The following is a 19407-nucleotide window of genomic DNA, read 5'->3' as shown; positions in this document are numbered from 1 at the left end:
TGGTCATGTTTGCCTGTGCCAGTAAGGAGACAGGCATGTTGTACCAGCTGCAGGTTGCAAAAGTGAGTGGTCCAGGCCAACATACAGTGAATTACAGTAATCCAATCTCGTATTAATAAAAGCATGGATTACATTCTCCAGATCTCTGCGTGGCAGGTAGCCTTTTACTTTTGATAAAATCCTTAACTGGTAAAAACTGTTTTTTACGACGGAGCTGTAGCTGTGTTCAACATTTCAGTAGTTGGAACTGACTACTCGATGCACTTTGACTTGTAGTGATTCTGACTTCAGTTAGTGACATTGAGCTGAGGATATGATGTAACTGAGGGCCCACTGGCTTCTTTAACCCTTTGATGCACAACATATAAACACCTTCTAATGCACAAAATGACCCGCATTCATTTCCCATGTTATTTCATGCTGGCTGTGTGTTTGAATATCTTTTTTTTATTATTACAACAGATCATTATATCCATTTTTCCTTTCATATTTATGAAGAAAAATAGTTTTTGTATTATTACATCAAGTTAACACACATGGGTCAAAAATGACCTTGTGCATTAGAAGCGTAGTGAAACAAAAAGTGATATACTAAATTAACAATTTCAGTATATGTGTAACTATGTTGGTCTTATTTTTAAGGTTTAACTTTAAAAGAGATGTTTGAACCACCAGATTACATTGGAAAATCACATATTTTAACATTTATGACTTATTAGAGCCACCAAATAATAATTTCCATTGGAAAAACACTAATTTAACAAAATATGATATATCATATTTGTGTCTTCTTTGTCAGGTTTTAAATTAGTGATTGGTGAATTGGTGACAACTTATAAACACCTTCTAATGCACAACATGGGTCAAACATGACCTTGTGTAGTGATAAAAAAAAGTGTTTTTATTCAAAAAGTAAGAAATGTAAACAAAAAATTAGGATGTATGACGATCACAAACAAGTTATTTGAGCAAAACCTACAACACTGAATTATGAGATTAATTTATTGCAAAAATATAGAAAATAAAAACTAAATCGGGTCACTTTTGACCATGTTGTGCATCAAAGTGTTAACAGCCTTCTGAAATCTCTACAGAAAGAGTAAATGAGTCACTCTCTGTCTGTTGCTGCTGCCCACTACAGTTGAGTTGAATAAGGCACTGAACCTCTAACTGATCCACTGAAACCTCCACAGTGACCCCTTGCATCTCCCAACATGAATTATGTCTGACTCACATGAAAGCAAAATTGACACCAAATAGGATTAATAATTTCAGTGGCATTCCCTGAAGCAAAGTGCCCCGGCTTAAATCTGCTGATATATTTTCATTCAGAATAAAGTTTATTTGTATTTCATCTTTGATGAACATCCCATCATCCCGTGAGAGCGCTGGCTTCATTTGGTGCAAAACATTGACATCTTGGTTTAGTTAGTTAGTAAGCTTCATATGAGGAGCATGATACTGTATGTCAAATCAAAAATGCAAGTAATGCATTCAAGTTGTCAGATAAAATCACCCATTCACACACACATACTGGTGGCAGAGACTACCCTAAACGGTGCCACCTGCCACCATTGGGAATTCATTCACACACCAATGAACACAGCATCAGGAGCAATATGGGCTTCAGTCCAGCTCAAGGATACTTTGACATGTTGGCTGCCATGGTCAGGGATTGAACCACCAACCCTTTGGTTGGGGGGCAATACGCTCTACCAACTGAGCCACAGCCGCCCGTAAGCAGGGTCCTTTCATTTTCCATTTTTACCTGTTTCCACTTTCTGCAAACTGCAATCTCCTTCAATGTATACCTGTTCTAATGCCCTGTTCCACTGCTGACTCCATCAATACAGTCATGTCAGGTGCTCAACTCTGACACTGTCAAGCTACCATGAATGAAATTCAACATTTTCTGCAGGATTTAGACATTAAAAGCCTCTTCTTTGGGGCTTTTAAAGACATGCCACCATTAGTGAGAAATTAACCATTTCTCTTATTAAATATATAAAGGCCTTCCCTCAGTTCTTTGGTATTAACAGGCTTCTGAGACCATCATTGATAGTATGCTTTTAGTGGTTTATTATAGAGGAATATGAAATTAATTGTGACAGAGACTGGACACTTATATACATGTCATGGCACGGTGCCAGCTATTCTTGGACATTTGCAGGTTCTTCAATAGTGTACATACATTGTCAAAGTATTACACAGATGAAACATATATGTGTCAGGTGTAGTCAAACTGGTCAGACTGGCCACAGCTAATATGGTCAGACTGTATGGTCAGTGTGTTGTCAGCATATCAATATTTTACTCAGATGTACAGTAGAGACACAAAGTCTGTTCCTCAAAATACACACATACCATAAGTATCAAGTGTGCTGAGTTTACCAATGCATGCTGTGGAGAATGACTTCAGAAAAGCATACTAACAATCATAAAGTGTCTCTATCTAGTCTCTGATTGAGTCCACTGACATGGATTCATATTGTCAAGCATAACTACAACAAATAAATCCTACATAATGCTTTCAAAGAGCCAGGAGCACAGATGACACATGTGTGTAGGCAGCCATCTCAACTGGACCTTTTCTTTGACTTCATCAATATGCACTGATTCACTGGGCTGTGTCACACCACCACAGGCCTCTTTCAATACTCACTTCACTTCTAAAAGCATTTTCCTTTAGTCCAATTTTTGTTTACCTCATTACGATTTCAGGTAAGAGTTCTTTCATTAAGAGTTCAGGTTAATTTCTTTGTACAACCTCTTAACCCTCTATTTTAGGCAGGGGCCTAAAAAAGGAGACAATTACAGGAAATGAAAAGCTACCTAGTTTCTATGAATCACAAAACTGCAGAGCGAAATATAAATTGCAGCCCAATTAAGGCACCTATGAAAACCTGCTATATGAGGTAACAGATAGGATGACGCATGAATGGTTGATGTCAAAGGCAGAAGCTGACTGCTGCAGAACAGTAGATTTAATATAATGTGGTAGTGGTAATCAGTAACCCTTTATATACTGCGTTTTTGCAAAAGTGCTGTAACAAGCTCTGCCGTCATTTCACCATTCATACTGAATCTGCAACAGCGTAATATTTGCGTACATTCACTTTGCAATCCGGAACAAAGTGTGAGGAAATGATAGTTCGGTGTAACAGAGCAGTGGCGCTACATGTACACTAAGCGAGTGCAGCAGTGAGTGCATTCAAAACAATGATGTTGGAAGAACTGTCGTCGTGCAGTTGCACCCTATAGTACTAGATTCTACATACTCTACATAGCAAAGTTGTCCTGCATTTTGCTGAACATGATTCAGTCAGTATGTTTACATGACACTAGAAAAAAAACAAGTATTGCCTTAATCTGACTATAACTGGACAACTGAAGTGCATGTAAACGTATTCGTCCGACTAATGTTGGAGTTCTCCAACTCCGATTAGGACACCCAGATAATGTGATTGGAATAGGATTTTTGCCGGCATGTATGACAAGACAACGCATGTGCTCATACTCCCATGCTCCACCCCCGCGCTGGCGTATGACCCCGGAACAGTAACATCCAAGAAAGCCGCTCACATTCATAGATCTCTATGGTCGCATTAGCCCGCGTAAACGACGCATATCACCACCCAGTGTTGAGGAGGAGGACACGTTCCTGTCAGTTATTTGATTTTCTCAGTTGCAAGTAAACTAGGACAAGGACAGAAGTCCTATTAGACACCATTATCGATTTTTAAGCATAGCTCGACTAAACTGTACATGTAAACGCACTGAGTTACTGTTGGACTGAGAGGCTGTTTCTGAGAATACGCTCCACTTTTCATTCACTTTCATTTCTTATTTCCTGGGTGTTGGTCGCACAAATAACATACGTCCCATATTTTCCGTCTTGCTGGCTCCGCCAGTTCACATTGATCCCATCTCAAACAGTCTACCTTCATAGGCAGTACAGAGCCGAGATCCCTCAGTCCCCCCATTACGTCACAGAGGTGTAAATAATGCAGCTTGGAACAGCAGTCTGAAAGGGGCTAGTGAAAACAGACAGGACTGGAAGCTTGAGTTGATATGGATTTGGGGTGGTGTCAATGGCTGTAATGTTCATGGAAGCATCCATAACTTGTGTGAATAAGAGACTCTGCATTTGTGTCTAAGAATGAACTGATTTGTGTACATTATTAATCACATAATAGTTTATCTACGCTGTGTTAACGGGACAGAAAGTAGTCCCAGTGAACCCGGGACCACTGAAGGTGGTAGAAAGGGTTTTGCCTGACTGGTAATTCAGTCTTGGGTGTCAAAAATACACCAGTCCACAACAATCTCTACACTCAGTTTTGTTATGGTTCCTGAACAAAAAATACTGTTCAGGACTGTATGACATTTACTGCCAGAAATTTACTGAAAGAAAGAAAGAAAGAATCTACTACTCTGAAGTGATTCACAGGTAAATGGACCTGCACTTACATAGCGCTTTTGTGTTTGCGACCACTTAAAGCCCTTTACATTACAAACTGCGCTCATTCACCCATTCACACACATTCATATTGGTGGCAGAGGCTACCCTAAACAGTGCCATCTGCCACCATTTGGAATTCATTCTCACATCAATGAACGCAGCATTAGGAGCAATTTGGGGTTCAGTATCTTCCTCAAGGATACTTCGACATGTAGGCTGCCATGGTCAGGGATTGAACCACCAACCCTCCGATCTGTGGACAGCCCACTCTACTAACTGAGCCACAGCCGCCTGCTGGTTCTTTTTTGCATGATTTCAACATAGAGTTCCTATAACACTGTCGGACTCATGATGGACCAAAAAGGTGATAATCCATGCAGCTGAACCATATATCATCTTTTCATTTCATGCATTTTCTTCCGCCTCTATTTCCCACAATGTCAACTGTCATGCTTGAAGCAGCTAATGTATTCTGGTGCCTCAGTGGGTTACAGAGGTCTGATAAGTCACTTCTTTCTAACTCCACATTTGCAGAAGTTTTTATCCTCAAACTTGTTAGCAGACCCAATTGACACTGACTCAAGTGACAGTTTAGGTGAAGACAGTTTATCACATTTCACATAGCTCCCTCTGGAGACGCTAAACCTATTTATACAACTCTTTTTCAGATATGCTTTCAAACTCGTCAACAGCTAGAAACTGTTTGATGTAGAAGACTGAAGCACTGCCCCTTTAACAACATCATGACTTCTCTTCATTATATAGACTCATACAATATGCTAGTGCTGCAACAGTAAGGTGAAATATTATAGACACCCTTATGCGTAGGGAAAGTCATATTCCACTGCAGATTATTGAATACATGTCCTATAATTTAAATTGTAACATTCCATAAAATAACTCCAATTAGGAAACATAATCTAAATCCTTAGGATTACTTTTGGTAACATTTCAAAATCATCTTGCTGAGCTCATTTGTCTGCGTCTTATATTTCCATGCAACAAATACTTTTATTCTATTAATCTATTGAAACAGTAATTCTGAATATCTTGACAGTCCAGCCAGTATCAGTCAGATGCTGGCAGCTCTGACAGCAGCTCATCATGTCAGTGCTCTGAAACTGTTACCTTGGTGCCGGAAGAACAAATATAAATACTCTTTCCGTGTGTTTTTCCCACATTGACAGAGTTGATGAATTGATCAATAAAATAGGGTATGGATAAAAAAGTACATGGGGAGATTCATGGTTGTAGAAACAAACATTCTGCACTCCCAGAGCATATCTAAGGTGATCCTTTTCAAATGTCTCCTAATGCAGAGCTTGACTGAATACAAAGTAGAAAAAAAACACCCAGCAGAAACAACAGACATGATCTTAAAGGTAAATCAGCTCGCTGCTCTGTTTTTACTGAGTGTTTATGACCTTCAGTAAAACGAAACTGGCTCAAGCTTCCTTTCTACAGCCATCAAACACTGAGTTTTATGGAGCCTCTGTGTGCCTTTATGGCAGTTGGCACAAGTATATGGCCTGATTCAACTTATTAAACATAATAATGTCAGATCTGGTTTTTAGCTGATGTTAAACACATCAGTTACAAGTTCAAACTATCTGCAATGGTGTGATTTTAATTGCTGTTTTATGTGCAGCTGTATGCATAAAAATATGTATTTTACGCTAGATAAATTTAATTGATGTTACTGCCAAATCTGGTCCAGAAATGTCACTTTTGTTAAATCAGCCTATCAGTGATCTGAGCTTTTGACCATACACTGTCAATGCAGTTAAAAATCTGTCCATCACATGAGTCTGGTGGATTTAGATTAGTTAGTGTATGTATTGTCACTTAAAGGCCTACTTTACTGTTTATACACATCAAGATCAGTTAATTGATAAGTCTCCTTCTTTTCTGCCATGGTGAAGTACCAGCTTCCCTACTGAAAGCAGCAACCCAGGAGCACCAATGCTCCCACCTCCCAAAGTGTCTCTCTCCACCCACTCAGTAGTAATGTATATTTTTCATAAACAGAAAAAATGATTAGACCACCCTTGTTTTCTTCAATTTCTTGTTCATTTAATGCCTGGTACATATAAAGGTACATTTGTTTGGACAACTATAATGATAACAACAAAAATAGCTTAGAGTTTAATTTAAGAGCTGATATCCAGCCATTTTCCATGGTTTTCTTGATAATAGGGCTGTTTCCACTACCGGGCAATACCTGGAATGAGGCGGGTCTCACTTGCCGAAACGGCCCTAATTTGAATATGAGAAGTCCGGAGACGGCTTTTGTTGGGACTTTTTTCGTCCCTGTAGAAGAGCAGGGTCTTTTTTCTCCCCTGAAAACAGCCTGGTTACTGATTGGATAGATCTCTAAGCAGGATGTGACGTAGTACTCTACACGACAACAACACACGCCATTTAAAAAAGCCAACGAAGCAGTGTTCCAAACTTAGCGAGTTTGTTGTTAAATTTAGTGATTTTTCCAGACCCCCTTAGCAACTATTTTTTAAGAAAGCAACTCCTTCTTACTCTTCTTAAGGAGTTGCTAACGAGCTGGAGGCCGGCTTGTTAAGAAGAGCCGCCGTTAGCAGCAGTTAGCTACAGTTAGCTCTGTAGCAGTACAGTGTGTATGTGCTGCTGCTGCAGGAGGTGTTCATTTAGCGATCTCTGTTTATTTACAGCAAGCACCGGACATGATGCCGTTAATTCACAATCACTATGTTTATGATCAGCGGAGACACTGTGCATAATTAGCCATGCTGCTTTCAGCTGCTGACGTTGTGCACAGTTAGCGACAGCGAAAACCATATTTCATATATGCAGTCTCTAAATCCCTCTGGGGGCTAACTTGTAGTCGAAACAAGCAGAGTGAGCGGACTTTTGAGAGGGAGTGGCCTGAGACTTTCCTGGTGGCCACTTTTCCCCCTAGACAAAACACGGCTAATGATTTTGGTTATTATCAATATGACTATATATATATATATATATATATGACCTTAAATTAGACTACACTTTTCCTGTTTTTGGTCACTTTTGCAAATGCCAGAATAATGAGAGAGGCAATTTTCAAGATCATTTTTTATTACTTTCTTCAGAGTCACAAGTGTACTTGAGTCAAACATTTTGGATATCCTTCCACAAGCTTCTCACAATAGTTTGCTTGAGCTTTGGCCCATTCCTCCTGACAGAACTTGTGGACCTGAATCAGGTTTGTAGGCAGCCTTGCTCTCACATGCCTTTTCAGCTCTGCCCACAAATTTTCGATGGGATTTAGATCAGGGCTTTGTGACGGCCACTCGAAAACATTCACTTTGTTGCCACTTTGTAACTAATCTGGCAGTCTGCTTCGGGTCATTGTCCATTTGAAAGACCCATTTGCACCCAAGCTTTAACTTCCTGGCTGATGTCTTGAGATGTTGCTTCAATATTTCCACATACTCCTGCACCAGTTGGCACTCAGCAGATATTGTAGTGTGAAAGGCTTTTTGTCTGTTTTGTGTTGAATCAGCTTTCATGACATAGTTTTGGGACGGTGTAAACATATTGTAGTTTTTATCTCAACAGACACATCATTAGCTGACGGTCAGTATAAATTAAGAAGGCTTTGTCGCCGCAACTACATCTTTCATATAGCAACAGAGCAGACTGCATTGGCTCCAGCACAAGGAGGGCACTTGACCCAAAATGGTTAAAACGTGGTATATCTTTGATCCCCTTGGTGCTTCAGCGGAGTTCTTTTTGATAAGAGAGCATTCTGGAGACGTCTTCTGTCCTTGTTCCTTTTCTGTGTCTGGTCCATTTGTCTGAGGACAGAGCCATTATTCTCTATTAGAAAGCTGTTTGTCTCTGGAACACAGCTCACACAATTAGAGATAGTGCCTCGCCTGTCACCTCTGTTCATTTTACATAAAAGCCATTGTATTGAAGATTTTAATAATGTATTATCTGCTCCCCTTTTGAAGACAGTCGTTGTTAGTCAGATGATTGTTAGTCATCCAAAAGCCGCTAACAGGCTCATTTAAGAAGAGATGCAGACAAAGCCTCCTTCCATTTGCACAAATATGTCGTTCCATTCAGAGCTTCAATCTTATTGTTGACACGAACAATGTTTATCTACTATTAAATGTGGAATTCTTCCACAGTCACAGAATGCAGAAGCCTACTGGAATTTTAGTGTTTGGGTCAAGGTAAAAAAAAAAAAGCTTGAATCAAGCATTTCCCCTAAAGTGTTCTCTATACAACTGTGAAATGACAGGAGCTACTAGTTACCTACTTTTTTTCAATAATTTCCTCAACGCCTTCTCCTTTATTATATAAAAGTGTTTGGGTTCTTTCAGTGTGTGACTTGGCTCTAAACTACAGTACTCACAGGTTTGGGCCATCTCTACTAGTAAAAGGGCCCGTCAGAGGCACAAATAACTGTTATGTTACGATACAGATTATTTTGACATCAGCTTTAACTGATCCCCGATATGTGCTGCCGATTTTTTTGGGCCGATTCTTGAAGCCTTTTCTCCCTCCATTTACATGATAAAAATGACACAATGATAACAAATGTTACACAAGTCTCAATTTAAACAAAAAAAGAAACAATTTAACAATACAACAACATTTATTAACAAAATAAACAAAACATATTACCAGTTGGATATCAAACAATGTGTATGTTGTTCTAGGCCTCGAGGTGGTGGCGCCTCAGATGATCCACATATTTGATGTGTTTTTCTTTTTTCCGGTATCAGCAGCAGCTCACCAGAGAATGGCAGATGTTGCACCGAGCCTTGCCTGCTGTTGGCTCAGTGACATGGGCTAAATGATCGGCGAACGCACGCACGTATCAGCCGATGCCGATACAAGTAAAAAACGCAAATATCGGCCCGATATATCGGCTCGATATATCGGCCGGTCAATATATCGGTGTTATAAGAATTTTTTAGAGTGACCCTTCAATAAAGACAATTGGATTCAAAGTATCAAAGTTTAAGTTGAATTTAATTAAAGTCTTGTACAAGAGGAGCGTTTAAATCATGCAACACAGCGAGTAAGGTTACAGAGGAAAAGGCTCAATATGATAGTCAAAACTGTTGGCTTATATGCCTCCTATAGTGGGAGGTTTCCAACGTCTAGCTGACCTGTCTGACACAGATGGTGTTATTCTCAGCTCCCCAAAGTCAAAGGTATGGTCAGCAGAAATACGTCTGTCCCGTGTCTTATTCCCCCGGTCATGTGTACTTCCTTTTATCTTAACATATAGTTAACCTTATCTAGCCTGCCAGCCTTTTGCAGAAGCACTGGTCTGATGTAACTCAAAGCCAGTGCCTCTACATACAGCAGACAGGATCACATTTGCTTAGTATGATTAAAACGTTGGAAAAACCCCAGATTAATACAAATTTTTATAACAATCGGTCTACCTCTAGTTAAAACACAAACTTGTATTATCTTATCAAAAGTAAGTCTTGAACACAACATTCAAACATGGTCATATATATATATGTATATATATATATATATATATATATATATATATATTTATTTATTTATTTATTTATTTTCCTTTAAGTCGCTTTGGATAAAAGCATTTGCTAAATGTAAATCTAAATGTTAATATATCGGACATGACTTTTGGTCCATATCGCCCAGCCCTATTTGCAGGCATTTTTGTTTTGGTCTTGTTCAATATTCACTGTATGTATTTTCAATAGGATGCTGTTTAGGTTTGTTTATGAGCCCCATATCTTGCTTCCATTGAGCAGAATAACTTCATTATTTCATTGAAGTAAAAACAATTAAGTATAATAATTACTACGAGCTAAATTATAAATTGTAATCTGAATGTAAATATGCCTTTAAAATGCACCCTCGTGAAGTGATATTTGTTTTTACCTGATAACTGGATCCTTTGTTGTTTTTCGTTTTTATGTCAGATGTTCAAACTATGTTGAAGGACTGAACAGTGCTGCTGCTCTTTGACGTAGTTGTTGAACAGCGCAGATAATGCACAGCAGTGTGGCCTCACTCTACTCTCTCTTAGGAAATTGTTCTTTTGTAACGTCCACTTACATTCCTATATTTATTGAACACCACAGCTTTCATTCATCCAAACCCATTAACATGGCACTTATGATAAAAGTGGGCTGTTGGTTTATTCATTGTGTTCTCAAGCTGTTGTTTTAATTCCTTCTCAGTTCTCCCAGTACGCTGCACAAAGCAAAAAGACAGATCCAAAGTTGAACATAAATGTTTTTATAATGAACTTAATCAAATCAAATCATCAAATGTTATTCAAAAGTTAAAGGTAAAATATTACCCGCATATAAATCAGCTTTGTAAATCATTATGTGTCACCTAACCCTTTGATTCACAACATATTGACACAACATGGGTCAAAAATGACCAGAAATTAATTTGTTATTCATTATTTATTTAATGCTTGCTGTGTGTTTCTGTGCTCTATCTTTTGATATCAACTTATTTTATGATTGAATATTCCAGTATTTTTAAAATATCCTGTTTTTGATAACAACAGATCATTATTTCCATTTTGCCCCTCAAACTTTAGGAAGAAAAACGTTTTTTTTTGTATTATTACATAGCCAAGAAGTTAGCTAAGTAGTTAGCTTAGCAAGCTAGTTAGCTGTGTAATTAGCCAAGAAATCCGCTAAGTAGTTAGCTACTTCAAGGTAACTTCTTAAAGTAGCTTGCTAAGCCAACTACTACTTAATTACAAGCTACTTAATACTAATTGAGGAAAACCTGGAATACTGAATGATGAAAATAATTTAAAGCATAGATATAGATCATAAAAACTCATACTTATCGGGTCGCTTTAGACCCATGTTGTGCATCAAAGGGTTAATGACAACATATGTTCAATGTGCTGAAACAACTTGCATGGTTCCTTTCTAACCAATAAATCTAATGACAGGATGGAAAGAATCACTATTAATGCTAGGTAGACTGCACTTATACAGCTCTTTTCAAGACTTTGTAATCTCTCAAATCGCTTTACAAAAAGTCTGCCGTTTCTATGAATTTATGCTACAAAACCACTGACCTTAGGTTTAGGGTGAAAAAATTCCTGCTAAGGTGTTATAAAAGGCAGTTTAAACATTAAATAAATGTACGTTAATGCCAAAAGGGAAGTAGTTAAGAGGTTGAAGTGAAGACATGGAAGTTACGTAACAAACGTGATTCACAAACAACAGAAGTAGTTCAGTTTTGTTTTCACACAGGGCACAAACCCCGTTCTCCTGGGTAAAAGTCCACCATTTGATCGACCCCTCCTGAGTGTGACATCCAAACATTTAAACTCTGTATCGCGAGTGACGTTGTTAAACCAGGGAATCCGTGTAGGACCCCCCCCCCCAATTCACTGGGTGCTGATAGCACAATGAAATGCACATCACTCGCAACTGCTATCTGCTATAAGGACCAATTTACAAAAGTCATTGCGCTAATTATATCACGGTGCAAATACATCCATAAAGTTTTGAAGCTGAGGAGGTTAAAGTGTGAGTTGTGAGGGGTGAAGCCCTGAATAACTTTCAGTCTGACACGTATTTGGGCTGGGCTTGTGATATTTTTTTTTAATAGATCAGATTTGGCTCATTTAACCGCAAAGATAAGTGTGGCTTCAGAGATGGGAGAGACACACAACAGCACAACAGCAGGTCTTCATTTATTATTAACATCTCCAGAGTCAGACCAGCCAATCGCTCCATAACTAATATTTATTAATGTTTTCTCTGCACATCCAAAAAATGAGATACACATGCGTACACACACACACACACACACACACACACACACAATTTCACTCTAACTACATGTGGCTATTTACATTTACATTGAGCCATTTAACAGAGGCTTTTATCCAAAGTGACTTATAGGGAAAGACTGCTAGTGTCTGTGAATTGGCCTTTTCTTGCAATGAGGCTAATTTGCATAGAAAGAGGCTGATTTTGCACCAAATATATGCATATAACTTCATTTAAATATGTGCAAATAGAACCTGAGCACCGAGTTAGAAGTGCAATTCCCCCTCTGCAGGCGCTTTGAGAATTACAGTTGGTGTTTAACTAATTTGCATATGTTCAGCTGCTGCAAAAGCCGCTCAATCTTTTTGTGAATTTGCCCCTCAGTCTCCGGTTTATTAGGTCCACCTTAATCTAATACAGTCTAATAAATGCTACTTCGTGGAGCTTCTAATGTTCACTTTGTGTAAAGACGAGTTTACATTATTTCAGTGAAAATGTAGTAAACCGCTGTAAAACCAACATGGTGGCTTCTGTCACTCCTCTCTGTATATCCATACATTCAAACATGTGGGAGGCATAATGCCAAACAGAACAAGCATACAGTATATAATAATGTGAAATGTGAATGAAAGGATTTGAACACACATTCATTTAGATTGAAGACATTATTTGCACAAATGTGCTTGAAACTTTGTTACGGCCAGTCAATGTAAAAAGTCTCTTTAACAGCTGGGCTGATGGGCTATTTTCATAGGAATTGTCTACGTCACTGGGTGTACCAAACAGATAAAAGTGGCACAAATCAAGGTCAAATGCCTCCTTCATGTGTACACTATATGGACAAAAGTATTTGGACGCCTGACCATTATACCAACAGGGTGTGTAATGGCATTATATTCAAATACATAAACTTTAATATGGAGTTGGTCCGCCCTTTACAGCTTCCACTCATCTTGGAAGGCTTTTCACAAGATTTCTGTGTTTCTGTGTGAATTTGTGCCCATTCATTCTGTAGAGCATTTATAAGGGCTGGCACTGATGTTGGACCAGAAGGCCTGGCTCGCAATCTCTGTTGCAGTTCATCCTGGAGGTGCTCCATGGGGTTGAGGTCAGGGCTCTGTGCAGGCCAGTCAAGTTCTTCCACATCGAACTCATCAAACCATGATTATGGTCTTTATGGAGCTTGTTTTGTGCTTTGGGGCACAGTCATGTTGGCTGGTCTATAACCAGCCAAAAAAGTCACATGTCACATCGCTGCTCATTGAGCTCCACTGGCTACCTGTTGCAGCCCAAAGCATCAAATTCAAATCTCTAATGATGGCCTACAAAGTTGTCTCTGGTACTGCTCCTACCTACTTGAACTCCCTCATTCAGACATATGCTACCTCATGACCGTTGCGCTCTTCCAATGAACAGCCGTTGGTCCAAGGCAATCCAGACTCTTTGCATTTCTTGTTCCCCGTTGGTGGAAGGCACTACCCTTTAAAAACCTCCTGAAGACCCAGCTCTTCAGAGAGCATCTTCTCTCCTAGCACCACACGATAATTCTACTCCTTAAAGAATTGTCACTAGCACTTATTGATGCACTATTAACTGTTATTGCACTTTACCTTGATTGTTTGCTTTTATTCTTCCTGTAAGTCGCTTTGGATAAAAGCATCTGCTAAATGACTAAATGTAACAGAAAAGGGCCTTCCCCAAACTGTAGCCACAAAGTTGGAAGCATAGCATTTGTCTTGGTCTGTCAAAGCATTAACATAGCCCTTCACTGGAGATAAGGGGCCTAGCCCAAACCATAAAAAACAGCCCCAATACCATTATCCCTCCTCCACCAAACCTCACTGTTGACATAGTGTAGTCAGACAGGTAACATTCTCCCAGCATCTACCAAACCCAGACTTTACCATCTGTATGCTAAGCAGAGAAGCGTGATTCGTCACTCCTGTTAGAAAATTAGCTTGAGGAATCCTTGAAAAATGAATAATCTGACTCCAACACCAAAAATCCTCACCTATTTTCTCTGCGCAGATCGTTGATGGGGAATGATGAGCAGGAGGACGTCCAAGTTCTCAGTTTAACAAAAGCTTATTACAATACGTCAAAAAATGTGCAATACAGAGATCTCCAGGTCCAAAACTCTCCATGTCCCTGATACACACAGATGGGTTTCAGTTCGTGAAGTCTGAACCACGTAACAGGAGCCAAAGGGTTTTCACTGTCTTACATGGATTCTAAAGTCTAAAAAATATAAAACAGACAATAATAATCTTTGTGATTATAGAATCTTAATCAGTTTAAGCAAATGAAATATATGTAATCACAGTTTCTAAATCAACATTAACACACAAACATAATCTTTGTATCATAATCATATTGCCTGATTAATAGTACCAAGGTTGACCTTTGATAGTGACCTGCGTCACGCACAGACAGAGAACAGAGTCAGACAAAAGAAGCAGTGTAATCAAATCATTTAAACAACGTAGAATAATCAAATTATTCTAACACTCCACAGAACTCTTCCGCTGCTCCACATTTCAGTGACGATGCAGTTTAAACCTCTCCATCCGATGCTTGTCATTAGACTTGGTGATGTAAAGGTCGGCCATGAAAACCCCTTCCATGAAGCTTCCACCACACAGTTTTTTTTACTCACATTAATGGCAGTGGAGGTTCAGAACTCTTCAGCTATGGAATCAGCATAGCGTTGGTGACATTTACGCACCATGATCCTTAGCAGTCGTTGACCCACTCTGTGATTTTTACGTGGTCTTCTGCTTCGTGGCTGAGTTACTTTTGTTCCTAAATGCTTCCACTTTCTAATAAAATCACTTACAGTTGACCGTTGAATATCCAGCAGGGATGAAATTACCCAAACCGTCTTATTGCAGAGGTAGCATCCCATCACAATACCACACTTGAAGTCACTGAGCTCTTCAGAACGACCCGTTTTGCATCACAAATGTTTGCAAATGGAGACTGAATGGCTAGGAGCTTGACTTTTTACACGTGTGGCAAGGGGTCTGTTTGAAAAACCTGAATTCAGTAAATAACCCGACTGTGTTTTGTCTATACAGTGTGTATCAAGGTTATAATAGTTTTGGATTTTTTATTAGTTTTAGTTTTAATTTTGTTGTGAATTTTTGTTTTCAATAGTTTTGGATTTTTTATTAGTTTTAGTTTTAATTTCGTTGTGAATTTTGTTTTCAAATTTTTTTTGAGTTTAAGTTAGTTGACAAAGAGGAGAACGAAGGACATTTTCACTATAATTTTAATTAGTTTTAGTTAGTTTTGTAACTCTTGTTTTTATTTTTATTTCAGTTAACGAAAATGTTTTTTCAACTCTGGTTTTTGTGATTTTGTTAGTTTTCGTTAACTATAATAACCTTGGTGTGTATTACATGGCACAGAGCTGGACTGCATGCCAAGTGCCTGACTTTAACAAGTAGTGCAGCTGTGTGGAAGCATCTTCATGAGTTCTGTCTCTCCACTCATTAATTTCTTTGTTGTGTTTGTGTCCACAGTATCCTCCCCATGAAGCAGGGCATTCTGCTGGGCCAGTACCTTGGAGCCTTCAACCTCATGGACACATTCAAGGGACGCTCCAAAAAGCAGGAATGAATGAAGACAGCGGACAATATGAAGTTAAGGGTGACTGATATGGAAGTAGACATAGAAATATAAAAGCCATCAACACCTATTTTAATCTTAATCTTCCCAGTGTATTAGCATAACGATACAAATGATGTCAAAGTATGAAATATCATATCTCCACTTTCATACACAAAAAATACCTCTCACATTCACAATTTTACCTCACATGCACCGTTTCACAAAAAATGAATGTGAGAACTTAAAAAATGTGAGAGGTAAAATCACAGGGTTTGTCTCCCTGTATCTATTATTCCGTATCATACTGTTTGAAGCATTAATATCACTATGTACTTGTTTTTAAATTACATTATTGTTAGTGGCATTTAAATGGTATCCTACTATTATAGAAAATTAGTGCTTATAATAGCATTAAATTGATTCAGCCAGTGTTATTGTGTGTTTATCCTGAGGATGTTATTATGCAGCTTCAGTCAGACTTTTACTGACATAACAAACAGGATACATCACATGAAACAGAGCTCCAAAGTCAAATGTCATGTTTTCTGAAAGTCCCCAGCAAGACCATCCGTGTTGCCACTTGTAATAATAATAATAATAATAATAATAATAATAAAAATAATGCTAATAATAATAATTTAATTCAAAGTTTCAAAGGAACTGAACCTAACTTGCATAAAACTGAACTCTTTCTTTAGTCTATGACTAGGAAAATAACGCTAATGCTGATTAACTGCAGCCGGCCTCATTAGCTTTCATTTTTAGCAATTATAAACATGGTAACACTTTATATAAGGGAACACATATTCAACATTAATTAGTTGCTTATTAGCATGCAAATAAGTAACATATTGACTCTTAATTAGTCATTATTAAGTAGTTATTAATGCCTTATTCTGCATGGCCTTATTATACAACCAGTAAGACATTAACTAAGAGTTTCCCCTCAATAACCCCCACTTTGTAGAGTAATGATTGACATTAAAATCTACCAATCTTCATCCAATCATCCAAAAGGAGCCACCAGTCACGTCAAAGGTCTGGAGAAGGTGGCGTTTTGTTGTTTCCATGGTTTCATTCACCGCTATGTAGAGACTTATAAAGTCCATACAAAGTAAAGCATATTAAGATCATAACTCATATACAACAACTTCCTTACTTACTACTAATAAGCAATAATTCTGAGGTTATTGAGGGAAAACTCTTAGTTAATGTCTTACTGGTTGTATAATAAGGCCATGCAGAATAAGGCATTAATAACTACTTAATAATGACTAATTAAGAGTCAATATGTTACTTATTTGCATGCAAATAAACAACTAATTAATGTTGAATATGTGTTCCCTAATCTTAAGTGTTACCAAAAACATATATGTAATCAACAAAATAATGTTCTGTGCTGTCATGACCACAGCACCACCTGTTTACTGGACATGATGTACTCATAGTATACTAATGACATGTTATAACACCACAGTGATCATCTCTGTTGGTTTTAGGGCTCAGTGTTTTGCGGCCTATATCATTTCACATAAAAAAGCAAGCACTTGTACTCAAGAGCAGTGAACCCTGCATGAAGGCTCGGCTCATTCTTTTAAACTCTGCCAGGTCACACTGAACACAAAGTGGATTCTCACCTCGTGTTGAGTTTGAAAGCTTAATTGTTTTTGAATTTATAAACAGCAGACAATACTGACTGCTGAGACGTTAGTTGTAAAGTGAACACTGCACTGCAGTAGCTGGCAGTGTAGGGGTCATCCCTATGTTCCCGAGTGGGGAACATAGGAGCCCTTTTGAGAAAAAAGGTCCTATGTTCCTCGTTTTTCCCAAAAAGGGTCCTATGTTCCACTGTAGCAATACATACCGGGGAACATAGGACTCTTTTCTGAAAAAGGGTCCTATGTTCCCCGCTATTGCGGGGTTAGGTTTAGGGTTAGGGTTAGGGTTAGGGTTAGCTCGAGACCTGCAGGTTTGCCACCCCTGACCTAATCTTTCCTTGTCTAGGCCTATTTGCATATGCCCGTCAAACAGCCTGTAGGCCTATTTGCCATGAAATTTGGCAGTAATGTTGGAAAAAGTAACAGACCAGGGAACATAGGACCCTTTTTGGGAAAAGCGGGGAAAAAGGGTCCTATGTTCCCCAGTCTCATACAAAGAAGGGAACATAGGACCCGGGGAACATAGACATGCTCCCGCAGTGTGCTAGCATGCTACAGTTAGTTTGAATGAGTGGAGACCCATCTACTTTCCTTATATTGATGAAGTTGAGTAAGCACAAATACTTTACCAGTCTGAACAAACATTTAAGTTTGATCTGAAGAAAAACTTTAAGGAGCTACATCTACTACCTCTTTATTCATCTGGTTACTTTAGCTCATCTAAAGGTATCACTCATTTTAAAAAGCGTCAAACTAGTTTACTGTCTGCTTTGGTAGCAACACTCCCAGCTTTGTTATAACATTACAGTGTGCTCTTCACATGGCATTGTGTGTGTAAGCGAGGGAGCCTGTTTTTCATAGTTAAGGTCTAATTATTTCATGTGGATGAAAACACTTTCAAAATTCAGCACAAACCTGAAGTCCTAGTTTATGAAGTAATATGCATGTGTCATGCATCCTGCACTAAATATATCATCAATTCCGCTTTTAATGTCCGATCACTTAAGCACATTGACAACCACACAACACTAAGTCTGCAATGGTGATATTATAACTGTTATAATACATATATCTCGGTACTTATCTATGTTATATCTATCAAATTCTGTTTTAATTTAACATTTCATATGTAATCTGTAACTGGTTACCATCAAGTCATGTATTGTTTTTATATTAAACAAGTCAGTTTACCTCCTGACGTGTGTGTAACAAATGGAATGTAATAAAGAGTTTGCACATGTGGCCTTAATCATGCAAACACTCAAACCATAAAGAAGTGATGAAGAAGAATGTTTATGGGAAAAATGTAGAGATGTGTATCTGAAGGTATATTTCACATATTGTATCTTTTCACAACTTTTGAGTGTAAACAACCTGGAACTATTTGACATTTTTGATCATTAAATTTGCATTTAAAATTAATATTTCCTATTTTTATTTATTTGTATTATGTATTTTTTCCCCAGCTTTATTGCTGTTTGAGTCTCTTGTTCAGCATCATGACTGAAGTGAATTTGTGTGTTTTTTGTCCTTTTCACAGTCCAATCACATTGTTTATCCTTAATAGAACCTTGTTTGTTTATAATTACAGCCAGTGATGAATGATAAGAACCTACAGAGCACTTTAGCAGCTGAACGGTTATAGAAGGGAAGGGACAACAAAGCTTAGTGAACCATTTCCTTTATTTTCTGAGCCCACTAGATGGCGCTGTTTGTTCAACAAAGGGCTGAAAACACACTCAATTACCATTGCTAGAGCCTTTTTTTAAGGCAAGACTGCCATCTAGTGGGGTAAAAAAAAAAGCAAAATGATTAACGAAGCTTCGTTGTCACTTCACTAAGTTATAGCACATACCATATCCCTGCAGGCCACGTTTAAAATCTGCCTCTTTGCTGTTAACTGTCCAATAAA

The 19407-nt window shown here is 38.3% G+C and overlaps 1 protein-coding gene across 1 annotated transcript in view; it reads left to right on the top strand.

The window, feature by feature from the left end:
* LOC131980646 (epidermal retinol dehydrogenase 2-like) overlaps positions 1 to 18917 on the top strand; it is a 44977-nt gene extending 26060 nt beyond the window's left edge. The window contains exon 7 of the mRNA XM_059344925.1: positions 15750 to 18917. Within this exon, the coding sequence (XP_059200908.1) occupies positions 15750 to 15846 (97 nt within the window). The 3' untranslated portion in view covers positions 15847 to 18917. The remainder of the gene's footprint in view (positions 1 to 15749) is intronic.
* The last annotated feature ends 490 nt before the right edge of the window (positions 18918 to 19407 follow it).

Source organism: Centropristis striata, chromosome 11, assembly GCF_030273125.1.
Source record: "Centropristis striata isolate RG_2023a ecotype Rhode Island chromosome 11, C.striata_1.0, whole genome shotgun sequence".
NCBI classification, from domain to species: Eukaryota; Metazoa; Chordata; class Actinopteri; order Perciformes; family Serranidae; genus Centropristis; species Centropristis striata.
Note: the sequence above shows the minus strand (reverse complement) of the source record. Positions and strands in the feature narration are given on the sequence as shown.